General features: G+C 36.5%; 1 protein-coding gene across 2 annotated transcripts in view; it reads left to right on the forward strand.

Annotated features, from left to right (window-relative positions):
- The first annotated feature begins 3,266 nt into the window (after nucleotides 1–3,266).
- LOC125043290 (importin subunit beta-1-like) overlaps nucleotides 3,267–24,619 on the forward strand; it is a 21,721-nt gene continuing 368 nt past the window's right edge. Inside the window, exons 1-11 of one of the 2 annotated variants that reach the window (XM_047639320.1) lie at nucleotides 3,267–3,422; nucleotides 7,612–7,670; nucleotides 7,932–8,114; nucleotides 8,275–8,469; nucleotides 8,695–8,877; nucleotides 8,990–9,115; nucleotides 9,453–9,626; nucleotides 9,736–9,946; nucleotides 10,053–11,352; nucleotides 11,531–11,692; nucleotides 15,437–24,619. The exon at nucleotides 15,437–24,619 is cut by the window's right edge and continues 368 nt beyond it. In XM_047639320.1, coding sequence (XP_047495276.1) covers nucleotides 3,380–3,422; nucleotides 7,612–7,670; nucleotides 7,932–8,114; nucleotides 8,275–8,469; nucleotides 8,695–8,877; nucleotides 8,990–9,115; nucleotides 9,453–9,626; nucleotides 9,736–9,946; nucleotides 10,053–11,352; nucleotides 11,531–11,692; nucleotides 15,437–15,443 — 2,643 coding nt within the window. In that variant the 5' untranslated portion in view covers nucleotides 3,267–3,379 and the 3' untranslated portion in view covers nucleotides 15,444–24,619. The remainder of the gene's footprint in view (nucleotides 3,423–7,611; nucleotides 7,671–7,931; nucleotides 8,115–8,274; nucleotides 8,470–8,694; nucleotides 8,878–8,989; nucleotides 9,116–9,452; nucleotides 9,627–9,735; nucleotides 9,947–10,052; nucleotides 11,353–11,530; nucleotides 11,693–15,436) is intronic. The other variant, XM_047639321.1, reaches the window with a different exon arrangement.

The raw sequence follows: 24,619 nt of genomic DNA on the forward strand, positions 1-24,619 counted from the left end.
TATTTATATTGATATATACACATACCTTTGCATATATATATATATATATATATATATATATATAAATGTTTATTTATTTATTTAAATGTATATATATATGTATATATATATGTACATGTCAATGTATATAAATACATATGTGTATATACAGATATGTTTATATATATGTATATATATTATATATATACATTGCATATACATATATATATATTACATATATATATTTATATAATATATTATATATATTATATATATATGTGTGTGTGTGTGTGTGTGTGTTTGTGTGTGTGTGTCTGTGTGTGTGTGTGTATGTGTGTGTGTGTGTGTGTGTGTGTGTGTGTGTGTGTGTGTGTGTGTGTGTGTGTGTGTGTGTGTGTGTGTGTGTGTGTGTGTGTGCCTGTGTGTGTGTGTGTGTCTGTGTGTGTGTGTTATTTCCTTTGTATTCTCAGCATTCCACGTTAAAAGCATTCGGTCCCATTTCATTTCCTCAACATTAAGAGTCACAACAAAGAACGTTGACTTCTCCCGATAGCACTGTTGCACAATGCCGCCCTTTTGAACAATTAATTTCTATTATTGCTACCGTCACACCGTTCTGTGTGACTGAAAAGTGCTATGCAGTTTTTAGTTTTTGTCATGTTTATGCAATAATATGTATCTTAATATTCAAATGCGATGAATTTAGAAAAGAGACTACGAGAAATAACTTTAATGTCAACCTTTCGGAGTAATTACTTTAAAGAAACAGTTTCATTCATTTAAATAAATTATTCTTTTTGTTATGTCATTTATCATGAGGGGAACTTTAGGGTGTAACATCTCTCCTTGTAAATCGGGTGAACCTTTTTTTCAAATCGAGACTTATGAATTTTCCGTTTAGAATGCTCAACACGTGTTACTCCTCTGAGAGTGTCTGGTAACCGAACATTTAATATAAGGTGTTATTAATATTATCTTTATACTACTTATCGCTCGAGTTCTTTCACAATACAACTTTTCAAAATGTTGATGGTGGAATCGCCGTATTGAATACTATATTATCCAATACGACATTAAGTATACAATCAAGACAATAATTTTGAAACTAAAGAAAGAAAGAAAGAAAGAGTCGACGAACATACACAGTCTTGGCAGAAGTTGTTCGTGTAAATGTGCCTGTATGGCTACCATTTGCAAAAGCCATCACGCACTTTCTGCTGCTCGAGTCCTAGACAGGCAATATGCTTCTTTTCTGGTACACAAAACTACACTGTAGTTAGTCCTCCCTCTCCCTCTCTCAAACTAGTGTGAATGTTTCTATACATTCGTATATACATATACAATCACACACACATATACTTTACGTCGTATACGTGTATGTATGTATATATATGTATATATAAATATATATATATATACGTAAAGTATATATATGTATATTATGTATATGTATATTATACATATCTATCTATCTATCTATATATATAGCTATACATATGTGTGTGTGTGTGTGTGTGCACGAGTTTAAATGTACACACACACACACACATGTTTATATATACATATATATAAACATAAATACATATGTAAATATATTTATGCTTTATATATACATATATATACATAAACATATGTATATATACACATAAGTATAAATATAGACACATAAGGATAATATATATTCATAAGGATATAAATGCATATGTATATGTATACATACACACAAACACACACTCATATATATATATATATATATTCATATAAATATATATATATATGTGTGTGTGTGTGTGTGTGTGTGTGTGTGTGTGTCTGCGTGTGTGATTGTATGTGTTTGTTTGTGTGTGTGTGTGTATGTGTGTGTGTGTGTATGCGTGTGTGTGTGTGTGTGTGTGCGTGTGTGTGTGTGTGTGTGTATGTGTGTGCGCGCGCGCGCGCGTTTATGTATATAAATATATATTTTTTTTATATATATCTATATATGTATGTCAATATATGTATACATATATCTGCATACATATGTATATATTAATATATATATATATATAATTATGTTTGTGTGTATGTTTGTATGAATGTATATGTGTGGTGTGTGATGATCCATAATAGTTCCTCAATAACGGTTTGTTCACTGTGCGTTTATTTGCAATTTAATAAACAGGTATGATTAGGGACAAATATATATAAAACTCAGATACAAAATAATTTTCTTTTTCTTTACACGTTTTATTCTTTAGCTGATACAGTTCTCTGAAAAAAATATACTGAATCATTTTTACGCACGCAATATCCTGACGAGGACCTGATTTCCCAATAGGAACAGAGACGCCAACAGTGTAAGAGTAAAAAGAAAAAAAAAAATCAAAACATCACTCAAGCTGGTAGTGCTTTCAACTCCGGCAATTTGCGCGTAATCGATACCACATTTTTAGACAAAGGATTAAACAAACAAACGTAACCCATTCAAGATTACAAAGCCCAATGTAGTTGTAGAAATATGAAAGAAGGAATAATGGAATGAACTCAAGGCCAAGGCGATGAATTAGAGAAATGTCATATATCCGGATCTGTCTTTAAGTAATGACCTTGGGCTGGGAACTTTATCCAAGGTTTCATGCAAACACAACTACCATGCACGACAGGGACTACCAGCAGCGTTACATGATATTTCATCCTCGAGCTCAAGTTACTCTTGATACGATGAATGTATTTTTTTTAGTCTGTTATGACTTGCAAAGATGAAAAAAATAAAAATAAAAAGCGTTCGATGGCACGCACGCATTGGGAAGGTCTCATTTAACGTATATTTTTTTGTTGGCAATGATGTAATTTTGAATTTTATCTGGGGATTAATGATAAAGGTTGTTTAATACGAAGTGTTTTTTATTATTTCTGTGTTCTAACTGTTATAAATTGTACGGGGAAAAATTCAAATGAAATGAGAACACCGTTCAGTAACATAATTTAAAAATAACATTGCGCAGCATTACAGTTATAAATAAATATATTCACATATAGTTTCCAAGTTATACATTCTTTCTCAACATAGTTTCTAGTCCTATAAGTCATAATTAAGCATTATTCGGCATTTGAAACCTTCCCATGTGACATCTGTCGTATTTGCGCGGTAACATACAGAGAAAGTAGTCCCTGTGTTTCGCCAATCTTTCATCCCAAAGTATATCACAAATTATACCTCCGAACCCATCATTTTTCAGCACATTTTACCAAGCAGCGTGTCGACCGAAATAAAGCAGAGTAGGAGAGGAAAAATAATATCGAGGGTGATTCATCTCGGCGAAGGGATATTCCTCCGCCGCACATGTGGTAACTCCTCTACCGGTGTCTCTCGCAGGGAATTATTTATCGCCGCTCGTTTCCCCAGCGCTCGCCCTCAAATATGGAACAGGTTATACAAATACTCGAGAAAACTACATCGCCAGGTGAGTAAAGCACGCAGATGGGCGAATGTCCGCCGAAATGCATTAGAAAAGAGAGGAATGTATCGGTGGGTCTTCCCGCCTTGGTTGTTACCATACGTGAATCGGACGAAATGGCCAGAGATTTCACAAATTCCGATAAATTGGAGCCGATCAGCACACTCGCCCTTCGCGGCAGAACGAATGTCACGTAGTTTAAGCGCAGATGAGGCATGGGTGAAGTTGTAAGGCGAAATAAACCCGCAAAAGCGGTCTGGCTCCAGGCGGCCATATTAACGTTGTCAACAACTCCAAACTTCCACTCGTGGTTTAAAAAAATAAAAATGAAAAACTCCCCATCGCCTCACTGCAACGGAGATAACGACCTCGCCATGCTCCAAAATGTGGTGGAAAATGACTTGAATATTGAGGCAAGGCCGCCGACACGTGGGAGGGGGTAGGCCTATAACGTTTTTCTGAATTTCTCCCCCCTCAGGCTGGGCGGGCGGGCGGGCGGGGGCTCTAGGCCGTTGGGGCTGGGTGTGGGGTGTTGTAATGGGGAAAAGGAATGAAAATCTAGGAAGAAGGATGAGAAGGGGCCTGGAGGGTGCACCTAGTCGGCGAGAAAAGGGGTTTAGGGTTTTTGGTATTCAGCGATAATTTTTAGAATAGTATGATTGCTGTGAAATGATGCAGAGAATTTTAGTTGCGAGGTATTTAACTATTATTGAAGACAATAGTGAAGTCTTGTATGTATTTGAGGTGCCTTAATCCCTTTCGGATACACTTGAACAGACGAGAATGAGGCAAAATCTACTTTCTTACCTACTATTACAACTGCGCTTCTACCAGCATGTGTAGTGGATCATCACTATTTGCCAAATTGTTTGAGGTATGATATGATTATGAAAAAATCTGTTGCTAGGTTCTGATTTAGTCCGGAAAAATTGTATCACATTTCACGGTAAGTTTTACTTGGAAGTAATTTTCTCAAAACAGTCCATAGTTGAAAAATCCCTTTGTTTTGGTGTGGCTAGATTCCTCGTGTCTAATGTGCCTTCACAGTGTTCAAGTCAGTGATAGGCAAAATTAGTAATGATGTAAAACATGTTAATTGGGGAGGTCATGAAGTATTATCGGGAAAGCGGGGAATACTAAATGTCCCCCATATCGACGAACAAGATAGAGCCAAGACAAGTCTGCGATGTGTCTTGTTACAGACTTCTTGACCCAGCTGAGGTGGAGGTAAACATACCACATTCCTGAAGGTTCATCTGTACAGTATGCACTAAGCTAGGGCAAATTGAAGATATTCTTGCAGTTGTCAGTGCAAGAATAACTTCAAGATATGGGAGTTTTTGGATGTTACCTATTAATTCCTCCAACTGTTTGCAAATGCTATCAGGCAATTGATACCAAATTCTATGGACTTTATAATTCAAAACTTTTCTAGATGTCAATTTGATTTCTTAGTAGACTACCCAAATAATTGCAATAAGAAAAAAGTCCTAATTAAAAATACACAACTGAATAGTAAGAATCTGATTGCAGAGGAGGAAAGAGGGACAAATCTTACCACTATTGGTATGTACTTTTAGGCTTGGAATTCCAAGTTGGGGTCATAGGAGTGGCCTAGTTCTTGCGGATCTCTTTTTTTTTTTTTTTTTTTTTTTCTTTTTTCCTCCTTTTTCTTTTCTCCCTTCCTTCCTTCCTTCCTTCCTTCTTTCCTTCCTTCCTTCCTTCCTTCCTTCCTTCCTTCCTTCCTTCCTTCCTTCCTTCCTTCCTTATATTTAGTTTTTCAGAAGTACAAGTATTCTCCTCTAAAGATTTTTATTTATTTTTGTTTACACTGAAATGACTCCACAAGGGCTTAGTCACCAAGGAGGCAATCAAGTAAAATTTTACGAGGCCAGCATACGTCAGAATTAAGTCCCCAACTCCAACAAATCAATGAATAAAGCTGTCCTGAACATACAAGACTTAACATATTGCAATTCAATGTGTAAATTCTTGTTCTAGGTTAAATATGTGAGCACCCCCCCCCCCCCCCCACACACACACACACCCTTACATGCAGGGTGAATTCTACACTCAGGAGATCAATGGCAACGAGCTGACTTTGAGCGCAGGAGTTTGCTACATCAATCGGTACACCCGGCTCGTACTGCCACGGTGTAGAGCCGTACTCCGCAGACCAAGCGGTTTGTTATGATGCTGCAAGGCATGACCCAGCAGAAATGGGTTAATCTTTTAGTTCATAGAACTTTAATAGTAGTAATATAAGTATCAACATTTCAGAGAATGGGATAAACTAGTTAGGTCATGTATGTCTAGTAATTGATTACTTTGGGAATAATCACGTGTATAACAATGAGTGTAAAATAAAATCAAAATTGGAGTGGCTTAGTGCATGTATGCATGCACTTTCGGTGTTTGTCGGTTAATGTATGCCCCCCCCCCCCCCCTAAAAAAAAAAAATCCATGTGGCTAAACCAACTCCTATTAAAAAAAAAAAAAAAACATGCTATCAGCTTGCAGTTATAGGGGTTACATACTCTCAGATGAAAGTAATGTTAATCCACTATGGACGGTCACATGTAGAGGTGTCCTAACAAACTGCATGGTCTGCAGGGAACCGCTAAACACGTGGCGGCATGATTGTGTGTGTGGAGCGGGAAGTTCTGCTACATGTAGCAGACTACCGCACCTAGCGACTGGGTGTTGCCAGAAATCACCAGAGTTTAGGACACCAAGAGATTTCTGATATTAGACACCGAGGGGTTGAATTAGCTTAACTTCAGTTTTGATAGAAAACATGTCTGCTCAGGTGTTAAGGATGACAGTAGTCTGATATTAACTCCTTGGGGATGGGTTTAGAAAACTATAAAAAAAACCCAAAAAAACTACGCTCTGGCGATCAATGGCAACGTGCTGACTTTGAGCGCGAGAGTTTGGTACATCAAGCTGAATCACTGCCACGGAGCGCTTTGGCGCGCCGCCGCGGCGTACAGCTGCACACCACATTTCAAGCGGTTTGTTATGATGTCCAGAGATGTGACCTGTCGGGAAGGGGTTAAAAAGGGTACCCACTGTAACTTTAGCAACGAAGACTAAGAACCCCCTGCGATGTATATTTTGGTGAGGTAAACTTGTATAATACCCTCAAAACATAAGGTTGAATAATAAACCAGTCTATGCACCATTTGTTGTTGGTCTTTGCCAGATCTTGAAACATGGAGACTATGGCTATTGTTTGATATGGCCCCAATTAGTAATGGTAATATTCTTGATTGGCCTAACTTGTAATACCTTTAAACTAACACTGTTATCCATTAAATGTAATATGGCAATTTTTTCTAAATAGGACCTTAAAAAGTTGTGCTGTGCTGTCAAAGATTTCTTTGTTTTCCTTTTTCCCCCCTCATTTTATCGGTACATGATCCTTATTTAAATATATACAATTTCTTTTCAAAGGTAATATTTAAAGAAATAAAATCCAAATAGAACTTATTCAATTCTTAAGAAGAAAATTCAAATTAGGATTTTAGATTCTTAATTAGTACTGGGTCAGTAGAGTTGCAGTTGATCTCCACACAAACACACACACATACACATGTACATTCACTTACACATACAAGAAATGCACAGATTCACATGTCAAACTAATTGACATTATTGATAATTCCTTATATAATTCACATTTGGCACTTTTGCTTGTATGCTTGCTTTGCATACGTGGAACCACAATATCTATTTATACTTCTCTCTATTCACATGTGCAAACACATTAAGAGGAACAATTTTTCTCTCTTGTTTGCCTCTTTCATGCAAGTACAGTACCATTTCCACACATCCATCTTTTTCTGGGCATCCACATATGACAGTGCATGCCATTGTTTATATATAATTATATTATTTTTATTTTATTTCTCCTTCATTCTTCAATTTAGTAACCTAGTTTTAGTCCTTTATTAGAAGAAAGTTTGTTTAATTAAATTACCTGACTTGGAAACTACATTTAGTGGTTTGGTTCTTATGTGGTAATAGTTTGAAACTTGTATTTATTGCATTTTAGATTAGTTGGCAATTCCAAGATGTAGGCTTTATGGGCTTGACTCGTTCTATACCCATTGGGTACTTGAGTTACATAAATATCAGTGTATGGTGATAATGTCTATATAAGGGTGATTGTAAAATCTTTGTATATTTTCAGATAAAACTGAGTTGGAAACTGCATTAAATTATCTAGAGCAGGCAGCACAATCAAATTTGGTAAGTCTCTTATTATTGTGAAGTAAATGTTAGAGCATTTAGATTTGTCACAATCTGTTCGTGATTAATATGACTGATGTATATTATAAAGGTTTTTCTCTTACTTTCAAAAGATTTAATTTAATATAAATTAATAGATTATTTAGTTTATTTTCCTCAAGTGCAGTGCTCAAGTTTTTCAAATCAGACAATGAATGCACAAGTATATATGGTACTGTATAAGGATGTTAAGAATCTTATAAAATTTCCTTTATTTTACAGCCGGAATATGTGAAAGTACTGAGTGATGTATTGCACCATGGAGGAAATTCCACCGTGGCCCGAATGGCCGCGGGTATTCAGCTGAAAAACACATTAGCTTCCAATGATCCCAAAGTTAAAGTACAGTATCAGCAGCGGTGGCTGGCATTTCCACCAGATGTCAGGGACTACGTTAAGGCTAATGTAAGAATGATTGTGATGTTGGTGCATTGTTTTTGTGTATATATTTATACCAGTGGTGCTTTGTTGTTTGTGTATATTTTTGTGAATATTTGCTTATTTCCTTTTATTTTATGAGTGAATTAATGCCTCAGAAAAATTTAATTGTAAACTTTATTTTTAGGTTTTGGGAGCATTAGGTACAGAGCAAAACCGGCCAAGCTCAGCAGCACAATGTGTTGCCTACATTGCATTGACAGAAATTCCTGTAGGCCAATGGCCAAACTTAATAGACAGATTGGTGGCAAATATAACGGCTCCTGGAGCCACGGATATGACTAAAGAGTCAACTTTAGAGGCTATTGGATATATTTGTCAGGTGAGTAAGTTCAAACAGTACTGCAATATTGGAAATGAAAAAGTACTTCAGTGATTTAAAATTGAAATTTATTTTACTTTTAACCCAGTGGAAGTTTTGACAGTGTCGGAACTTTGGTATTTGAACAGGTTTTTATTACTTTGATAGTTCAAGTTTGATTATATATAAAAGACCATACTTGTGCATGTATATTTTAAATATGCATTTTGGTTTTATTCATTTCAGGATATAGAGCCAGATGCCATAGCTTCACAGAGTAACAATATCCTCACTGCTATTGTCCATGGTATGAAGCGTGATGAACCCAATGATCATGTTAGACTTGCAGCAACGACAGCACTTCTTAACTCACTTGAATTTACAAAACAGAACTTCGAAAGGGATGCTGAAAGACATTTTATTATGCAAGTAGGTATTTTGCTTTATTCAGGTATTAAGTTTTTCTATTGTACTACATTGATATTTCCCTTAGTGATATAACTAAGCTAAAGCGTATTTTAAATATTTTTTTTTTTTGCAGGTGGTTTGTGAAGCAACCCAATCTACCAATACTCAAATTAAAGTTGCTGCCCTACAATGTTTGGTAAAAATAATGTCCCTATATTATCAGTACATGGAGCATTATATGGGACCTGCACTGTTTGCAGTAAGTGGTTTTTATTTGTGCTTTTGAAATATTGTTAAAATTACCTGAATCATTTGTAGCTACACATTTTGAAATGTAGTAAAAGTAAATTGACAATGGCATTCAGTTTTGCTGAGACTTTTCTTTGTATTCAGTACTCTCATAAGGATTAATTGGATTTTATGGTATTTACATTAGCTCCATTGTTCTCCATCAATATATTTCCATCTGTAACTTTTATCTGTGGTTGGCTATTGTTAAGCTCAGATAGGTATGACCACTCTATCGTATAAGTTACGTACTAGAAACAGGATTAAAGTTTTTATTTTGTTTCTTAATTAAATATTTTCTTACAAAGATCACTCTCGAAGCCATGAAGAGTGACATCGATGAAGTAGCACTACAAGGAATCGAGTTCTGGTCGAATGTGTGTGATGAAGAAGTGGATCTTGCCATTGAGGCTTCTGAGGCAGCTGAGCTTGGCCGTCCCCCAGAGAGAACCTCTCGCTTCTATGCCAAGGGAGCATTGCAGGTATGTTTATTGCAGTATTGGGTATCTACATATTTTTATTGAATTGTGCTGTATTTTTTACGGAAATCACTTTGCAGAATTTTAGAGCTAACAATTCTCTTTCTTATAGTATCTAGTCCCAGTACTGATGATGACACTTGGAAAGCAAGAGGAAGCAGATGATGATGATGAGTGGAACCCCTGCAAAGCAGCTGGGGTGTGTGTGATGCTTCTTGCGACATGCACTGAAGATGATATTGTACCCCATGTCCTGCCTTTCGTAAAGGAGAATATTAAGCACACTGACTGGAGACTCCGAGATGCAGCGATAATGGCATTTGGTTGGTATAAAATTTTGTTACATAAAAACCTCTAAAGTTCTTGTATTCATTGCAATATATTGAATGTTGCTTTTCTTTATAAATTAAAGAAAAATCCTTTTTACAGGTTCGATTTTGGAAGGCCCTGATCCAACCAACCTTAAACCAATGGTGGAACAGGCAATGCCAACCCTGATTGAGGCTCTTAGTGATTCGTCTGTAGTGGTGCGAGACACAACAGCTTGGACTCTGGGTCGAGTGTGTGAACTAATCCCAGATGCAGCATGCAATGACACTTACCTCAAGTTGTTGCTGGAAGCATTAGTTCACAGCTTGAAGGGAGAACCGAGGGTGGCATCAAATGTTTGCTGGGCTCTCAGTTCACTAGCAGAAGCTGCTTATGAACAAGCAGATACTGGAGATGTTGATGGCGAGCCACCAACCTATTGTCTGTCTGCATTCTTTGACCCCTTGGTAGATGTTCTATTGCAAACTACAGACCGAGCTGATGGAAACCAGTGTAATTTAAGAAATGCTGCCTATGAGGCCCTCATGGAACTTATGAAGAATTCTCCAAGGGATTGCTATCCAACTGTCCAAAAAACTACTATGATAATTCTGGAAAGGCTTCAGCAAGTATTGCACATGGAGTCACAGATTCAGTCCCATAGCGATAGAGTTCAGGTGAATGATATTCAGTCACTGTTATGTGCAACTCTCCAGTCAGTTTTAAGGAAAGTAACCCCTGAAGATGCTCCAAAAATCAGTGACCCTATCATGGCTGCTCTGCTGCAAATGTTCCAGACGTCTCAGGGCAAGTCAGGGGGCGTGCAGGAGGATGCACTTCTTGCTGTTTCCACTCTGGTGGAGGTGTTAGGACACAACTTCTTGAAATACATGGAGGCATTCAAGCCTTTCTTGTCTTTGGGCTTGCGGAATGTTGAGGACTACCCTGTATGCTCAGCTGCTGTGGGGGTTACAGGAGACATCTGTCGTGCTCTGGGTGATAAAGTAGAGCCCTTCTGCGATGAACTGATGTCCATGTTGGTGGAGAATCTTGGGAATAATAATGTTCACAGAAATGTGAAACCATCCATACTCTCAGTATTTGGTGATATGGCTTTAGCTCTAGGACCCAAGTTTACCAAATACTTGGAAGTTGTCCTTCAAATGCTTCACCAGGCATCTCAAGCCCAAGTTGATCGCTCTGACTTTGATATGCTGGATTACCTTAATGAATTACGTGAAAGCTGTTTGGAGGCTTATACTGGTATTGTTCAGGGTTTAAAAGGCGATGGGGCAACACCAAACCAGGAAGTACAGCTCCTGCGTCAACATGTGCCCCACATGATCTCTTTTATCACTTCCGTTGCTACAGATGATGAAAAATCTGATCCTGTTATTGCTAGTTCAGCTGGTCTGATTGGGTGAGTTGAGATAGTGATTATTACTCTATTAGTTTGAAAAATTGTGCAAATTTTGATATAAGATTTTTTCGCCATATTAATTTATAGCATTTTTATATATATCATGTACTTTCAGGTTATCCCATATTTTCTGACTTCTGAAATTTCTCTTAATACTAACCGAAGTTTCTTACGACAGGGACTTGTGTTCTGTGTTTGGAACAGACATGCTTCAGTTGGTGGAGACTGATCCTATCACCAATCTACTTTCTCAAGGCCGACGCTCCAAGACTTCAAAGACAAAGACCCTTGCAATGTGGGCAACTAAAGAAATCCGTCGCTTGAAAAACAACAGCACTTGGTAAGTACTCTTAGGTAGGTGATATGTTGGCTGTGGGTATAGGGGTAATTTAATGGGGCTCTGGATACTAACATGTTTCTTCTAGGTGTCTACATTCCTAAGCTGAACACATGGTCTGGATATGTGAAAGTTCATACATTACTTGCTCATGTTTTCATATTTTTATATTTAATGTAAAATACAAAAGTGCAGAATATAATCACTGATTAACAATCATTTCTTGGCAAATGAGCAAGTAACTTGTGAACCTTTGTAATTCTAGGATTGGCTGACGGTTTTAGCTTACAGATTTTTAAGAGATTTACATTTAGAGGGCTGAAGAGGGAAATGAAGATTGGGGCTTTTCAGGTTTTCACTCAGGTTACTTAGAAAGAAAGGTTTACGGGCAATACATATGCTGTAGATCTAATCTTATTGATTGAAGGGGTCAATTACAGTATTACAGGCCTTAAAACCCTTTTGGAGAAGTTCAGTCAAGACATATTAGGTAGACATACTTAGTTGGGTTGTGTGGATAAGAATAATGAGATTATAGAGGCAGGAAAGATCAACAGAACTTAATAGACTTTGAATTTTTGTATTTTGACTTATTCATTCATTCACATTTATTCACACTTGTTTCTTCATTCACACTTTCACTCAGCCACTCACTCACTTGTTGACTCAGCCACTCACTCAGTTGTTGACTCAGCCACTCACTCACTTGTTGACTCAGCCACTCACTCACTTGTTGACTCAGCCACTCACTCACTTGTTGACTCAGCCACTCACTCACTTGTTGACTCAGCCACTCACTCACTTGTTGACTCAGCCACTCACTCAGTTGTTGACTCAGCCACTCACTCACTTGTTGACTCAGCCACTCACTCACTTGTTGACTCAGCCACTCACTCACTTGTTGACTCAGCCACTCACTCACTTGTTGACTCAGCCACTCACTCACTTGTTGACTCAGCCACTCACTCACTTGTTGACTCAGCCACTCACTCACTTGTTGACTCAGCCACTCACTCACTTGTTGACTCAGCCACTCACTCACTTGTTGACTCAGCCACTCACTCACTTGTTGACTCAGCCACTCACTCACTTGTTGACTCAGCCACTCACTCACTTGTTGACTCAGCCACTCACTCACTTGTTGACTCAGCCACTCACTCACTTGTTGACTCAGCCACTCACTCACTTGTTGACTCAGCCACTCACTCACTTGTTGACTCAGCCACTCACTCACTTGTTGACTCAGCCACTCACTCACTTGTTGACTCAGCCACTCACTCACTTGTTGACTCAGCCACTCACTCACTTGTTGACTCAGCCACTCACTCACTTGTTGACTCAGCCACTCACTCACTTGTTGACTCAGCCACTCACTCACTTGTTGACTCAGCCACTCACTCACTTGTTGACTCAGCCACTCACTCACTTGTTGACTCAGCCACTCACTCACTTGTTGACTCAGCCACTCACTCACTTGTTGACTCAGCCACTCACTCACTTGTTGACTCAGCCACTCACTCACTTGTTGACTCAGCCACTCACTCACTTGTTGACTCAGCCACTCACTCACTTGTTGACTCAGCCACTCACTCACTTGTTGACTCAGCCACTCACTCACTTGTTGACTCAGCCACTCACTCACTTGTTGACTCAGCCACTCACTCACTTGTTGACTCAGCCACTCACTCACTTGTTGACTCAGCCACTCACTCACTTGTTGACTCAGCCACTCACTCACTTGTTGACTCAGCCACTCACTCACTTGTTGACTCAGCCACTCACTCACTTGTTGACTCAGCCACTCACTCACTTGTTGACTCAGCCACTCACTCACTTGTTGACTCAGCCACTCACTCACTTGTTGACTCAGCCACTCACTCACTTGTTGACTCAGCCACTCACTCACTTGTTGACTCAGCCACTCACTCACTTGTTGACTCAGCCACTCACTCACTTGTTGACTCAGCCACTCACTCACTTGTTGACTCAGCCACTCACTCACTTGTTGACTCAGCCACTCACTCACTTGTTGACTCAGCCACTCACTCACTTGTTGACTCAGCCACTCACTCACTTGTTGACTCAGCCACTCACTCACTTGTTGACTCAGCCACTCACTCACTTGTTGACTCAGCCACTCACTCACTTGTTGACTCAGCCACTCACTCACTCACTCACTCAGCCACTCACTCACTTGTTGACTCAGCCACTCACTCACTTGTTGACTCAGCCACTCACTCACTTGTTGACTCAGCCACTCACTCACTTGTTGACTCAGCCACTCACTCACTTGTTGACTCAGCCACTCACTCACTTGTTGACTCAGCCACTCACTCACTTGTTGACTCAGCCACTCACTCACTTGTTGACTCAGCCACTCACTCACTTGTTGACTCAGCCACTCACTCACTTGTTGACTCAGCCACTCACTCACTTGTTGACTCAGCCACTCACTCACTTGTTGACTCAGCCACTCACTCACTTGTTGACTCAGCCACTCACTCACTTGTTGACTCAGCCACTCACTCACTTGTTGACTCAGCCACTCACTCACTTGTTGACTCAGCCACTCACTCACTTGTTGACTCAGCCACTCACTCACTTGTTGACTCAGCCACTCACTCACTTGTTGACTCAGCCACTCACTCACTTGTTGACTCAGCCACTCACTCACTTGTTGACTCAGCCACTCACTCACTTGTTGACTCAGCCACTCACTCACTTGTTGACTCAGCCACTCACTCACTCACTCACTCAGCCACTCACTCACTCACTCACTCAGCCACTCACTCACTCAGCCACTCACTCACTCACTCACTCAGCCACTCACTCACTCACTCACTCAGCCACTCACTCACTCACTCACTCACTCAGCCACTCACTCACTCACTTGTTCACTCAGCCACTCACTCACTCACTTGTTCACTCAGCCACTCACTCACTCATTTACATCCATTCCCAGGAAGGAAACCGTAGCAACTCGCCCTAGACTCTAGAATACTCCGATTCATCAAGTCTCTTATTGTAATCAAATGGTACTTGCTACTAATGTATACATGTTTTATATGTTAAAACTTGTATGCAATATTTTTATTGTTTTTATTTTTTTTAATAGAAATCTGTTCCTTATTCCACTTCACTATTTTTTTCTCAAGAGATTGGCAAATTGGAGTACTCTAGAATGAGTTGCCAATTTTTTCTTTCCTGTGGTAAGTTTAGTCACTTGCTCGTTTGCTCAATCACTCACTGACTCCTATTATTCATCCAACCAGGTCATTCTTACTCATTCAGTCATTTATTCTAGCTCATTCACAGTTATTCATTCAGAGTTTTCAAGCCATATATCCCAATTTTCAGATGTAGATTTGATACTAGGTCTAATTTCTCTAGTATAATATAGTCTTAGTTATAAGTATTTATGAGGTTATGGGAATATAGGAGTTGAATAAAGTACATAAACTAAATAAAGGAACATAAAATACCCACACATCTTTCAGAATGTTAAGGTGCCTGTTCTATATTTATAAATTTTCTTTTGAATGTACTGAGACTGTATGGTAAAATCTGGTGATATGAAAGCTTTCCTCAACCACAGCTTGTGTGAGAAATGCTTCACTCTTCCATAGTGTGTCTTTGAGAGAATACAAGTTCTTTTGTATATCAGATAGTCATCACATTGTTTAGGGGAGGTGGAGGGAAGTGCGTGTGACTGGATTACGTCCTTAAGTGTCATCTAACTGGTAGTAGCCCCTAACTTGGCTTTTCAGATGAGTGGCGAGTTTAGTCTGTGGTGAGTCGATGCAGTGAGTCAGATGCGGTGTGTCTGCATGGAGTGAGGGAAGAGCGTTGCCCGGCTGTGGTGAGTGGTGACCGTTCAGCGCGTGGGGTGTGTGGTGAGTGAACAGACAAACATGGACGATCGCAAGTGCGGCAGTTTGGCCGAATGTGCGATGACGACCGGATGGCCTCGGAAGAGTGTGAAAATATCTAAAACTTTTCTTGAATGACGGGAATATCTTCTTTTATGAGAATATCAGAAAATCATTTCCAGTGAATCATTCCAGCTCCCAGGAATAGATCTGCCTCATTTGCTCTGTAAAGCATGTAAAACTTTTCCAAAGTGAGTCCTATTTATGAACTGTGGTTTTTGAAAGCCAGTCCTTTCAAGTGCCTTTATGTGGGAATGAATGGTGCTGTAGCCATGAGTCGGGTACCCTACTGGTAACTGATCCATCTACTGTAAAATAAATACAAGTGGGGATAGTATTCCAGGGTGTCTAGTCAAGGGTACAAAGGATTTTCAACTACTACCACTTCAATTCTGTTAGTGTTAGCCAAGTTAATCTATTCTATCTGCAGGGCAGCCTTCTGCTTTATTCCAATGCAGGTCTTTATAGATATTCTGAGTCCTCTTGAAGATCCAATCTACCAAATAATCTACCAATCAACAATTTTTTTTGTTTTTTTTTTATAAACTATTGAAAAAACATACTTGAAAGTAGTTAAGATCAATTTGGGATAATGCAGATAATCTTTTCCTGTCATTATACATCCTCAGTTAGTCTCCTAGTTCTTCGGTGACAGCACATGTGTGTTTAGGGCACTAGAATGGGATGCGGCTCTAATTGTTCTTTAGTGGCATTTTGAGGCACATAAAAACTGAAATCATGAACATGAGTACCACCTAAATATTTCAAACAGTATTTCAAATGGTTATGCTCAATTTTTTTTTTTTTCCTTTTTTGTTTTGCATGTTAAATTTAAATAAAAAGAGGTTATTATTCCCTGTCAGGTTCTCTTGAATGAAGTATAAATTGTGTGTTGCTGTTTGCAAGCAATAGTGAGTTGGATAGTAATGGTATCAGCTGAAGATTATTGACTGGCTAATATTTCCCCCCATGTACACAAGTGAGCCATGTCAAATCCCTCTTAGTTTGTGATTGCTAATGTTGCATTTTGCAGTGTAAGCCCTAAATGTGCAATGTGAGAACTGAGGTGTGTCTGCAAGTTGTTGGAAGAGAGGACTTAAACCCAGTACAATTTAGCTTTGATTTTGCGTGAATGAATCTTAATGTATATGGGTTAAATCTTTCTTCCACTTACTTGTGGAAACTTAGTTGATACCAACAACCCACCTAAGTGACTGAACTGGTACAGTGGTAGAAGATAATTTGCAATTCAATAGATAATGGTTTCAAATCTTGAGGACAATGTTACAAAGCTTCATTTTCCAAGTACATAAGTTTCCTTATTTAAAGAGGTTGGGTAGTATGGTTAAGTTTTAACACTGTGCTCAAGTTAGAGGATTTCTAAAGATGCCAAAAATGGTACCATGGAAGGAGCAAATCTGCTGCAGTCCTGTGACTGGTGAATGCTTGACTGTGATAAAGAGGCCCTGTGTGATGTGGCGCTGAGTAAGTGTGTGGTGCAAGATGCTGTGCAGTCCAGTAGTGTTATGAAAGTAAAGTGAAATGGACTGAATGTTAACTTTCACACCACACTTCTTATACAACAACTGCAAAATTCCTGAGGAAGATGACTAAGAGTACTGGAGTGTGGATAAGTTTACACACTTGGACTATACATGAACAATAGGCGCGCATCCGGTGCTTTCTTCCTTGCCATGTTAGCACATTTCCCGCATGTTAGCAACCTGGGAAGTTAAGAGGTCTTTGATCTTGCACCATTCTTCCTGGGTCTGGCATGCTGACATCCCCAGTGACGTGACTCAAGTGACTGAGGGTGCGAGTGCAAATTTGTTCGTTCTTGAAGGACGTGTGACTGTGATACTGTGTTCCTCTAGTGCAAATGATACTGTGTGAGTGTGTACATTCCACCAGATGGTGTAGTATTAGTGTACAGAAACAACACAAAGTTGAACTAATGAACCTGCAACAAAAGTTCATGGTTTAGCTCATGTAGAAATGTAACTTGTTATTGCCTCCAAATAGACAGAGCTTTGTGTCTGAAACTTCTTCACTAAAGTTATTCATGACATACATGATGTAATTTCAGTAAGTGTGGATAAACCTAGTGTATATTTTTTCACAACCCGTTGATATTCAATCTGTTTCATTTATAATTTGATTACTTCTTTTGGTACTTTAAGGCTAATAATTTTCCTTTAATAAACCCTGTACTATATTTACAAATGGAAACCTTTGAATAAATAAGTTTGTGAGAAATGTTTACATATTTTTTTTTCCTTTTCCTCAGTGTAATTTGAGAAAATACCTAAAGATTTTGCATTTTTTCTAGTGGAAATAACATGATGAGACCAGTGAAATGTGTAACATTGAAGTAATTGTGTTCATGTAATATTTATTTTATACCTCATGAATTCTCTCTCCATAGTACTGATAATTACACTAGAGGCATTCACTGGGATAGTGACTTGTGCACAGAAACCATGAGCTAAGTTATTCAGAGGTGATATCACTATGCTGGGATGGCTGAGACACATCCACTGGTGTAATACAAAACTAAACCATATTCAGTTTATATGCTTCAAAGAGCACTTATGTAAAGCTAGACAATGGAAAAGTCATAAACATATATCCAAAATAAATATTGCAGAAGTAACTAAATCTTATTCTCCTTTCTTGACAATATAATGCTGGAAAAAAGTAGTTTTAAAAAAGGTCATGCGTAACTCATTTGCACCTTAAATATAAATTTTGCTTCGAACCTTGTCATAATTTCAATTTCTATTTGTTATTGGAAACTTTTTTTTAGATTTTGACTTCTGACAGCAAAGCAATATATTCCTGTAGTCCACTGATTATTGCTAGAGGTAATATTTTGGTTATTTATTATTTTTGTATTTATTATGCATTGGACCTATTGCTATTAAAATTTACTAAGTAGGGTTTGTCTGTCTTTAATCAGTACTATTTGTGTATTTTCATACACAGATCTTGTATTAACTTTTCGGTTTTTTGTCAGTTATATTCTTACCTGAAGCTAAGTGAACATATATTATGCATATCATGCTTCCTTTAGATTATCTAATTTTGTGAGACTGCCTAGGTTTCTAGTCTTTTGCACAAGTTTTTTTCTTCACCCCCACACTTGAGTATGAAGCTGAAGATAACAAAAGGAAAGAGCAAGAAAAAGTTCTTACACAATATTAGAGATGATCTGTTGAAGATAACACTGATCTGTAATGACCAGATGCAAATTTAGTAGATCTCATTTCTTGAGAAAATACATGGTTGCACATCAGGCTTCTATAAAGCTTATGAAAACCAAAATTACCTTCAATATTCTTGGTGTTCTCTACTTTATCAGACAATCTTTTGCAATTTCAAGATAAAATAAATTTTAGGGATTTGCGGTTGGAATAGGTTAGAGCAAGCAGATTTTCTATAAAACCAGTCATGCTGAGCATATTTTGTCAGTCTATCAGTCTTGTGTGTGTCCTGATTTGTTTATGGTTTTGTATCAGGTTAATTTTAGAGCACTAAAGAGTGCCATTAAACTTACTGTGGAATGGAAACCACAACATGAATTATATTGTTTTTCTATCAGATCTCCTGAATTATATTATACTTACAATAAGCAATTATGCATATTTTTTATTTTATACATTGAAGGATGGGAGTAAAACAAGTTAGAATTGAACTATAGGTATTAGTTTTCAATCTCAGGACAGAGTTTAATGTTTTGCTACTTTAAAAATAACTACAAATTACTAAATCTTCTATACCAAATTTGTTTACTATGGATATTAAGAAATTGGTGTGAAGAAAAACAGGAACCCTGAAATTATTCCCTGCCTAGATTTCTAATAACTTGTCTACTATGTACTTTATTAATTTTATATACTTGTAGATGGCATGATATATGCTTAGTCACTTGGGTCAAATATTAGGCCTACCTAGTTTACCTGTCAACTATTATGAGAGTTTTTGGTTACCATTAGTATTGTTAATGTTTATTATATAACAATAATGTTGATATTAATATTATTGACCATAATAATACTATTAGGAATAACTTTCTGAAAATTCAAGGAATGGGGAGGCCAGTAATTTACTTCTTGATGACTGACTAAATGCTTGTGAAGCCATCTATTTATAAACAAAATTAACAAACTACAGATATGAGTATTTACATTATGGCCAGTGTAAACCTGTGGCCATAAATGTGTTAGAATAAAATTGCAAGATCAAATGCTATATAGCAAAGGAATTATGAGCAAGACCTATACCATGGTCACCCTTTGTGATTATTTTCAATCTTTATAACAAACCTTAGTGAACATTGTTAGGTGTGGTGTCACCTTGAAAAGAATAAGAAAGGCCAATTTAACAAAAGGTTTTATTTTATTTATATACATTTCTTTCATGGTTAAAAATGTTCAAAATGGATACTGAAGGTTTTACAAAATGAAGGGGAAAACAAAGAAGCAGGGAGAAGCAGGTTTACAGTAACTGCTATAAAGTGGTGTACAAGAAGCATGTCAGCAATAAATAATCTTTGCATATTGTATATATTAATTACAACTTTGGTCACTAATGCAACAGGTATTGCATCTTTCTCTTTAATTACAAAAGTGACTCCAAACAAACAGATTGAAGCAAGGGCAAATAATAATGTAAATATATTTAACCCTGTTCACCAGTCCACTCATTCTCAGTACACAATCTTGCATTGACTGAGGTACACTTGACAAGCCTGACAGAATTGTTTATCTCAGAAGTGAGACCTTTCATGAAGTTTTACTGAAACTAAGGTGAAGGAAAATGTACACTCAAAGGAGTCTTTGTACCTCATATATGTGCATACATTTAGTACCTATACAAAATTCAAGTTCTAATAAAAAAAACCTTACATTTTCACCATGTATTTATGTATCATTGCAAAATGTTTTATTTATTTCTGATGAATAAGAATTTTATCATGCCTCATTTCATTGCTTGGTTTTAATTTACTTGGGCAATGATGACTTCCTCAATTATCAGTTAATAAAGACAAGACTTAGGGTATGAATTCATGTCTTGCTTTGACTTTTAACAATCCATTTCATTTGATTCCCAAATTTCAATTACGAGTTGTATACATGGAAAAGACATTTCAAACAATATTATGGACTCTGTATATATATTATAGTTATATCCTCTAAAACATTCCTGTTACTTGCATACCCACAAAAAATTTGAGTAATAGGTGTCTGTATGCTAAAGTCATATGGATCTTATAACAAATTAAATGGCTTTATGTCATTCATTCACTTGCCTTAACCTTTCATTTAAGTGAATTAGAAAACTATGTACTGTGTTGCTTTACTGTAATTGACAAATTATTTTGAATGGTAAGTATCACTAACTAAAAGACAAGTTATGCATAGAGGTAGCTGTATCATACTCTAGTAAATTAGTGTGAGTAACAGTACCAAGTTTATGTGGTAGTGCACTTAGTGTGAAAACAAGCCTGCTGTACAACTGTAGGTCTGGCACAGGTAGGAAATAAGTTTACTAATTAACTGAACTTGACCAATTATAAGATTAATACATAACGAGAGAGAGTTGTGGTTTCTGATTGGGGTAGCAGGAAAAAGAAACTGAAGGCAAAAGAAAAAAAGAAAAACAAACTAACTGCTGAGCTTTTGAGATACAATAGATAAGGCAATCACTTTCATATATATGTATTTATGTGTATGTATGTGTGTAAAATATATATAATATATATAATATATATATATATATATGTGCATAGGCATGAATTTTGTTAACACCATGTCCAAACAAACATGTATACATGTGTAAATGGAAGCATGCCCTGGAATGACATTATTATAAATTGTGAAAGACAAACATTTCAGGGGCAAGGATTATGCAATACACATCTCTTGCACTGCAAAGATTATAGCAGAAGAGTAAAAGGATATCTGGCTTTAGTTACCCCCTTTTTTTTTTTTAAGTAATATTTTGCACTTCATTTCCAAAGTTCAAATTAGAGCATTATTTATATACACTTGCCAATAACATATGTTTTCAGAAGAATGGTAGATTAACGACTGAATCCTTTCAGTATCTATATGAACAGCAGTGATAAAAACAATGCACCCCTGATGTATGTGGAAGAAATAACATTACTTGCATGGAAAACTGGACTTATATAACTAATGTGTATCCCCCAAACACGGTAATCTCTAATTTATTTTTAAATTTTTACAGGTAGCAGCTAAAACTAATTTTAGCGAATACAAACTTGACTTCACACTTTGCTAACTCCCCTGTAACAAAAAAGAAGTAAAAATTAAAATCAAAAGTTTTTTTTTCCTATAAAAAATATCACTTTGCTGTCTTTCAGAACAAGTGGATAACTTTATTATTATTATTATTATTTTTTTTTTTTTAGAGCCTTGTGCTTCTGTTCATGTTTTACTTTACTAGAGATTTGGTGTAACTGGAATAGATTACACAAAAGATCATGTTTAGATAACCCATTGGTTGCGGATTAATGTACTGTCCACTAATATTTTGTGCAATTTGTTGCATACATGGCTCCACAAGTGCTATGTCACTTAGGAGTAAATTAGCAGGGCCTAGTGACCACACCTGATTTTCTCATTCTTGATTTTTTTCCTTCTAATGCTATTGATATTCATGCTGTTGTTGTTATTGACATATTGATAATTATGAGGTTATTAAAATGCTAGAGAAGAGGGGGGGGGGGTGGGACCAAGGAAAAGGGTAACCAGGTGAATTTGGTAGGACTAATAATTGACTCCTTGATGGCTAAACACTTAGGAAGCCATCTATGTGTAAACAAAAGCTAAAATTATAGAGGACATGGTATGGATGCCATGCCATCTGCAACCAGTGGGTTAAATAATCATGTAGATGTCTCTATAAGTGGAGTACATAACACAAAAGAAAGAAGGAAATGATAAGGTTTCAGCAGAGGCATAAAGAACCTGTCTTATATCATTTATAAATTGAAAATTTGTACATCAAATATATAAAACAAGGTCCTTTTTTATAATCAGGTCATTCTCTTAAATGAATCTCTAAATAGATGTGAAACAGGCTGAGATGATGTTAATTACAATGCAAGTTATTTAGTCTAATGTCCAAAAAAAAAAGAGTAATTTATTGGAAATATCTTGTGTATATTTGTTTTATTTTTTAATCCCTTTTTAAACACTCATACATGTACAATATATACAGTAAACACTTACCTCATACATCTGAAAAGAAATTCATAGGGGACATACATACATCACTTGAACTTAACCATTAAAGTCTTGCATAAATTGTATCTGTAAATCTAATGAAAATAAAGAAATAATAATAATAACAATAAATAGTTGAGGCATTCTTGCCACACAGAACACTTTTACAAAATATCCAAACAAAAGATTTATAGAATCTGAAAGCTAGCCCTTCTCGTGACATTGTTTATCTTGCACAAGTGGTACACAAACAGCAACACATTTATGTATATCTAACAAGGTAATACAATGGCACCAGCACCATACTACAGAGTAATAATTTAACTCAAATACTGTCATCCTTCACACAAACCTCACACTGACCTTAATTAATTTCTTTACAATATCACATGACACAAATCACTCATTTCATACACATTTTTTGGGTACTTCACTTTTTGCCCTGAATCTGAAATATTTGGTTTCAGACCTCAATTTTAAGTTTTACTCAGCTAAATACTGCTTCAGTGTTTTGTAATATATATCTGAAATCCTGATTCAGAAACATATAACTCAAAACTAAATAAAGTCACAATTTATCATGCATGTGAATAGGAGAAAGATAAAAGGGAGAGGAAAAGATATTCTAAAGTGCTCGGAAAATGACACATTATTTAATTGCGTTCTAGGTTGTTGGTCCCACGCATACACATCACTCATGCATTTTTGCTCTCTGCATGTATATTTAAAATTTTGTGACTGGCAATAAAACTCTTAACCCACTGATACTGGGATGAAGTACATACATGCCAGGTTCGCTGTAATTATTATTTACTAATTTTATGTACACATAAATGGCTCCACATGCTTAATTATCAAGAAGTTAGTTATATTCCTACCTCTTATAAATTGCTTACTCTTTTCATAGTTATGGAAAACATTTATATTTCAATTGGTATCAGCAGTATTGTTAATAACATCAGAATAATCAAAATGCCAGTAATAATAATAATAATAATAATAATAATAATAATAATAATAATAATTACAACAATAACCATAATATTCATAGTAATAATAATAACAATATTCATAATAATAACAGCATTAATAATAATAATAATGATATTTATTTATTTATTTTATTGAAGGGAACTTTTCCCAGAAAAAATACAAGGAATGGGGAAATCAGGCAAGATCAAATAGGCCTACTAGTTCACTCTTTTGGGACCAAGTGCTTGTGGAGCCATCAACATGTAACAAAAGAATAAAATAATGAAATATAAAATAAATGTAACTGGTGGCAATGGGTTAAGAAATATTTGTTGCTTAATGACCAAGGTAAATATTTTAATATGTAATATATGTACATTTAACTTATTACTGTATCTTTTGTTCATAGAGCTTGTGTGCTTAAAATTTGCAAAATAAATAAGCTTGTTGAATACCAGCTCTCTAAAACACAGATATAAACAAGAAATTCCTTCAAATTTGGTTAAATTACGAAGGCAAATAAAGTTTATCTCACAAAAAGAGAAAGAAAGACCAGAAAAGGTTCTCCATCCTCCAACACAAACACAGACTTTACATTGCTGTTGACAACTGAAAATTAAGCATGGATAATACCCATCAAATGTTCTATTGTATTCTATTGAACAGTATCATATCATGAGTAATGACTCCACAGCTTTAGGTGAAGTGAATGAGAAAAAGAAAATTTTAAACGACAACAAAAAAAAAAAAAAAAAAAAAAAAAAAAACATTACTCT

Source organism: Penaeus chinensis, chromosome 33, assembly GCF_019202785.1.
Source record: "Penaeus chinensis breed Huanghai No. 1 chromosome 33, ASM1920278v2, whole genome shotgun sequence".
NCBI lineage: Eukaryota > Metazoa > Arthropoda > Malacostraca > Decapoda > Penaeidae > Penaeus > Penaeus chinensis.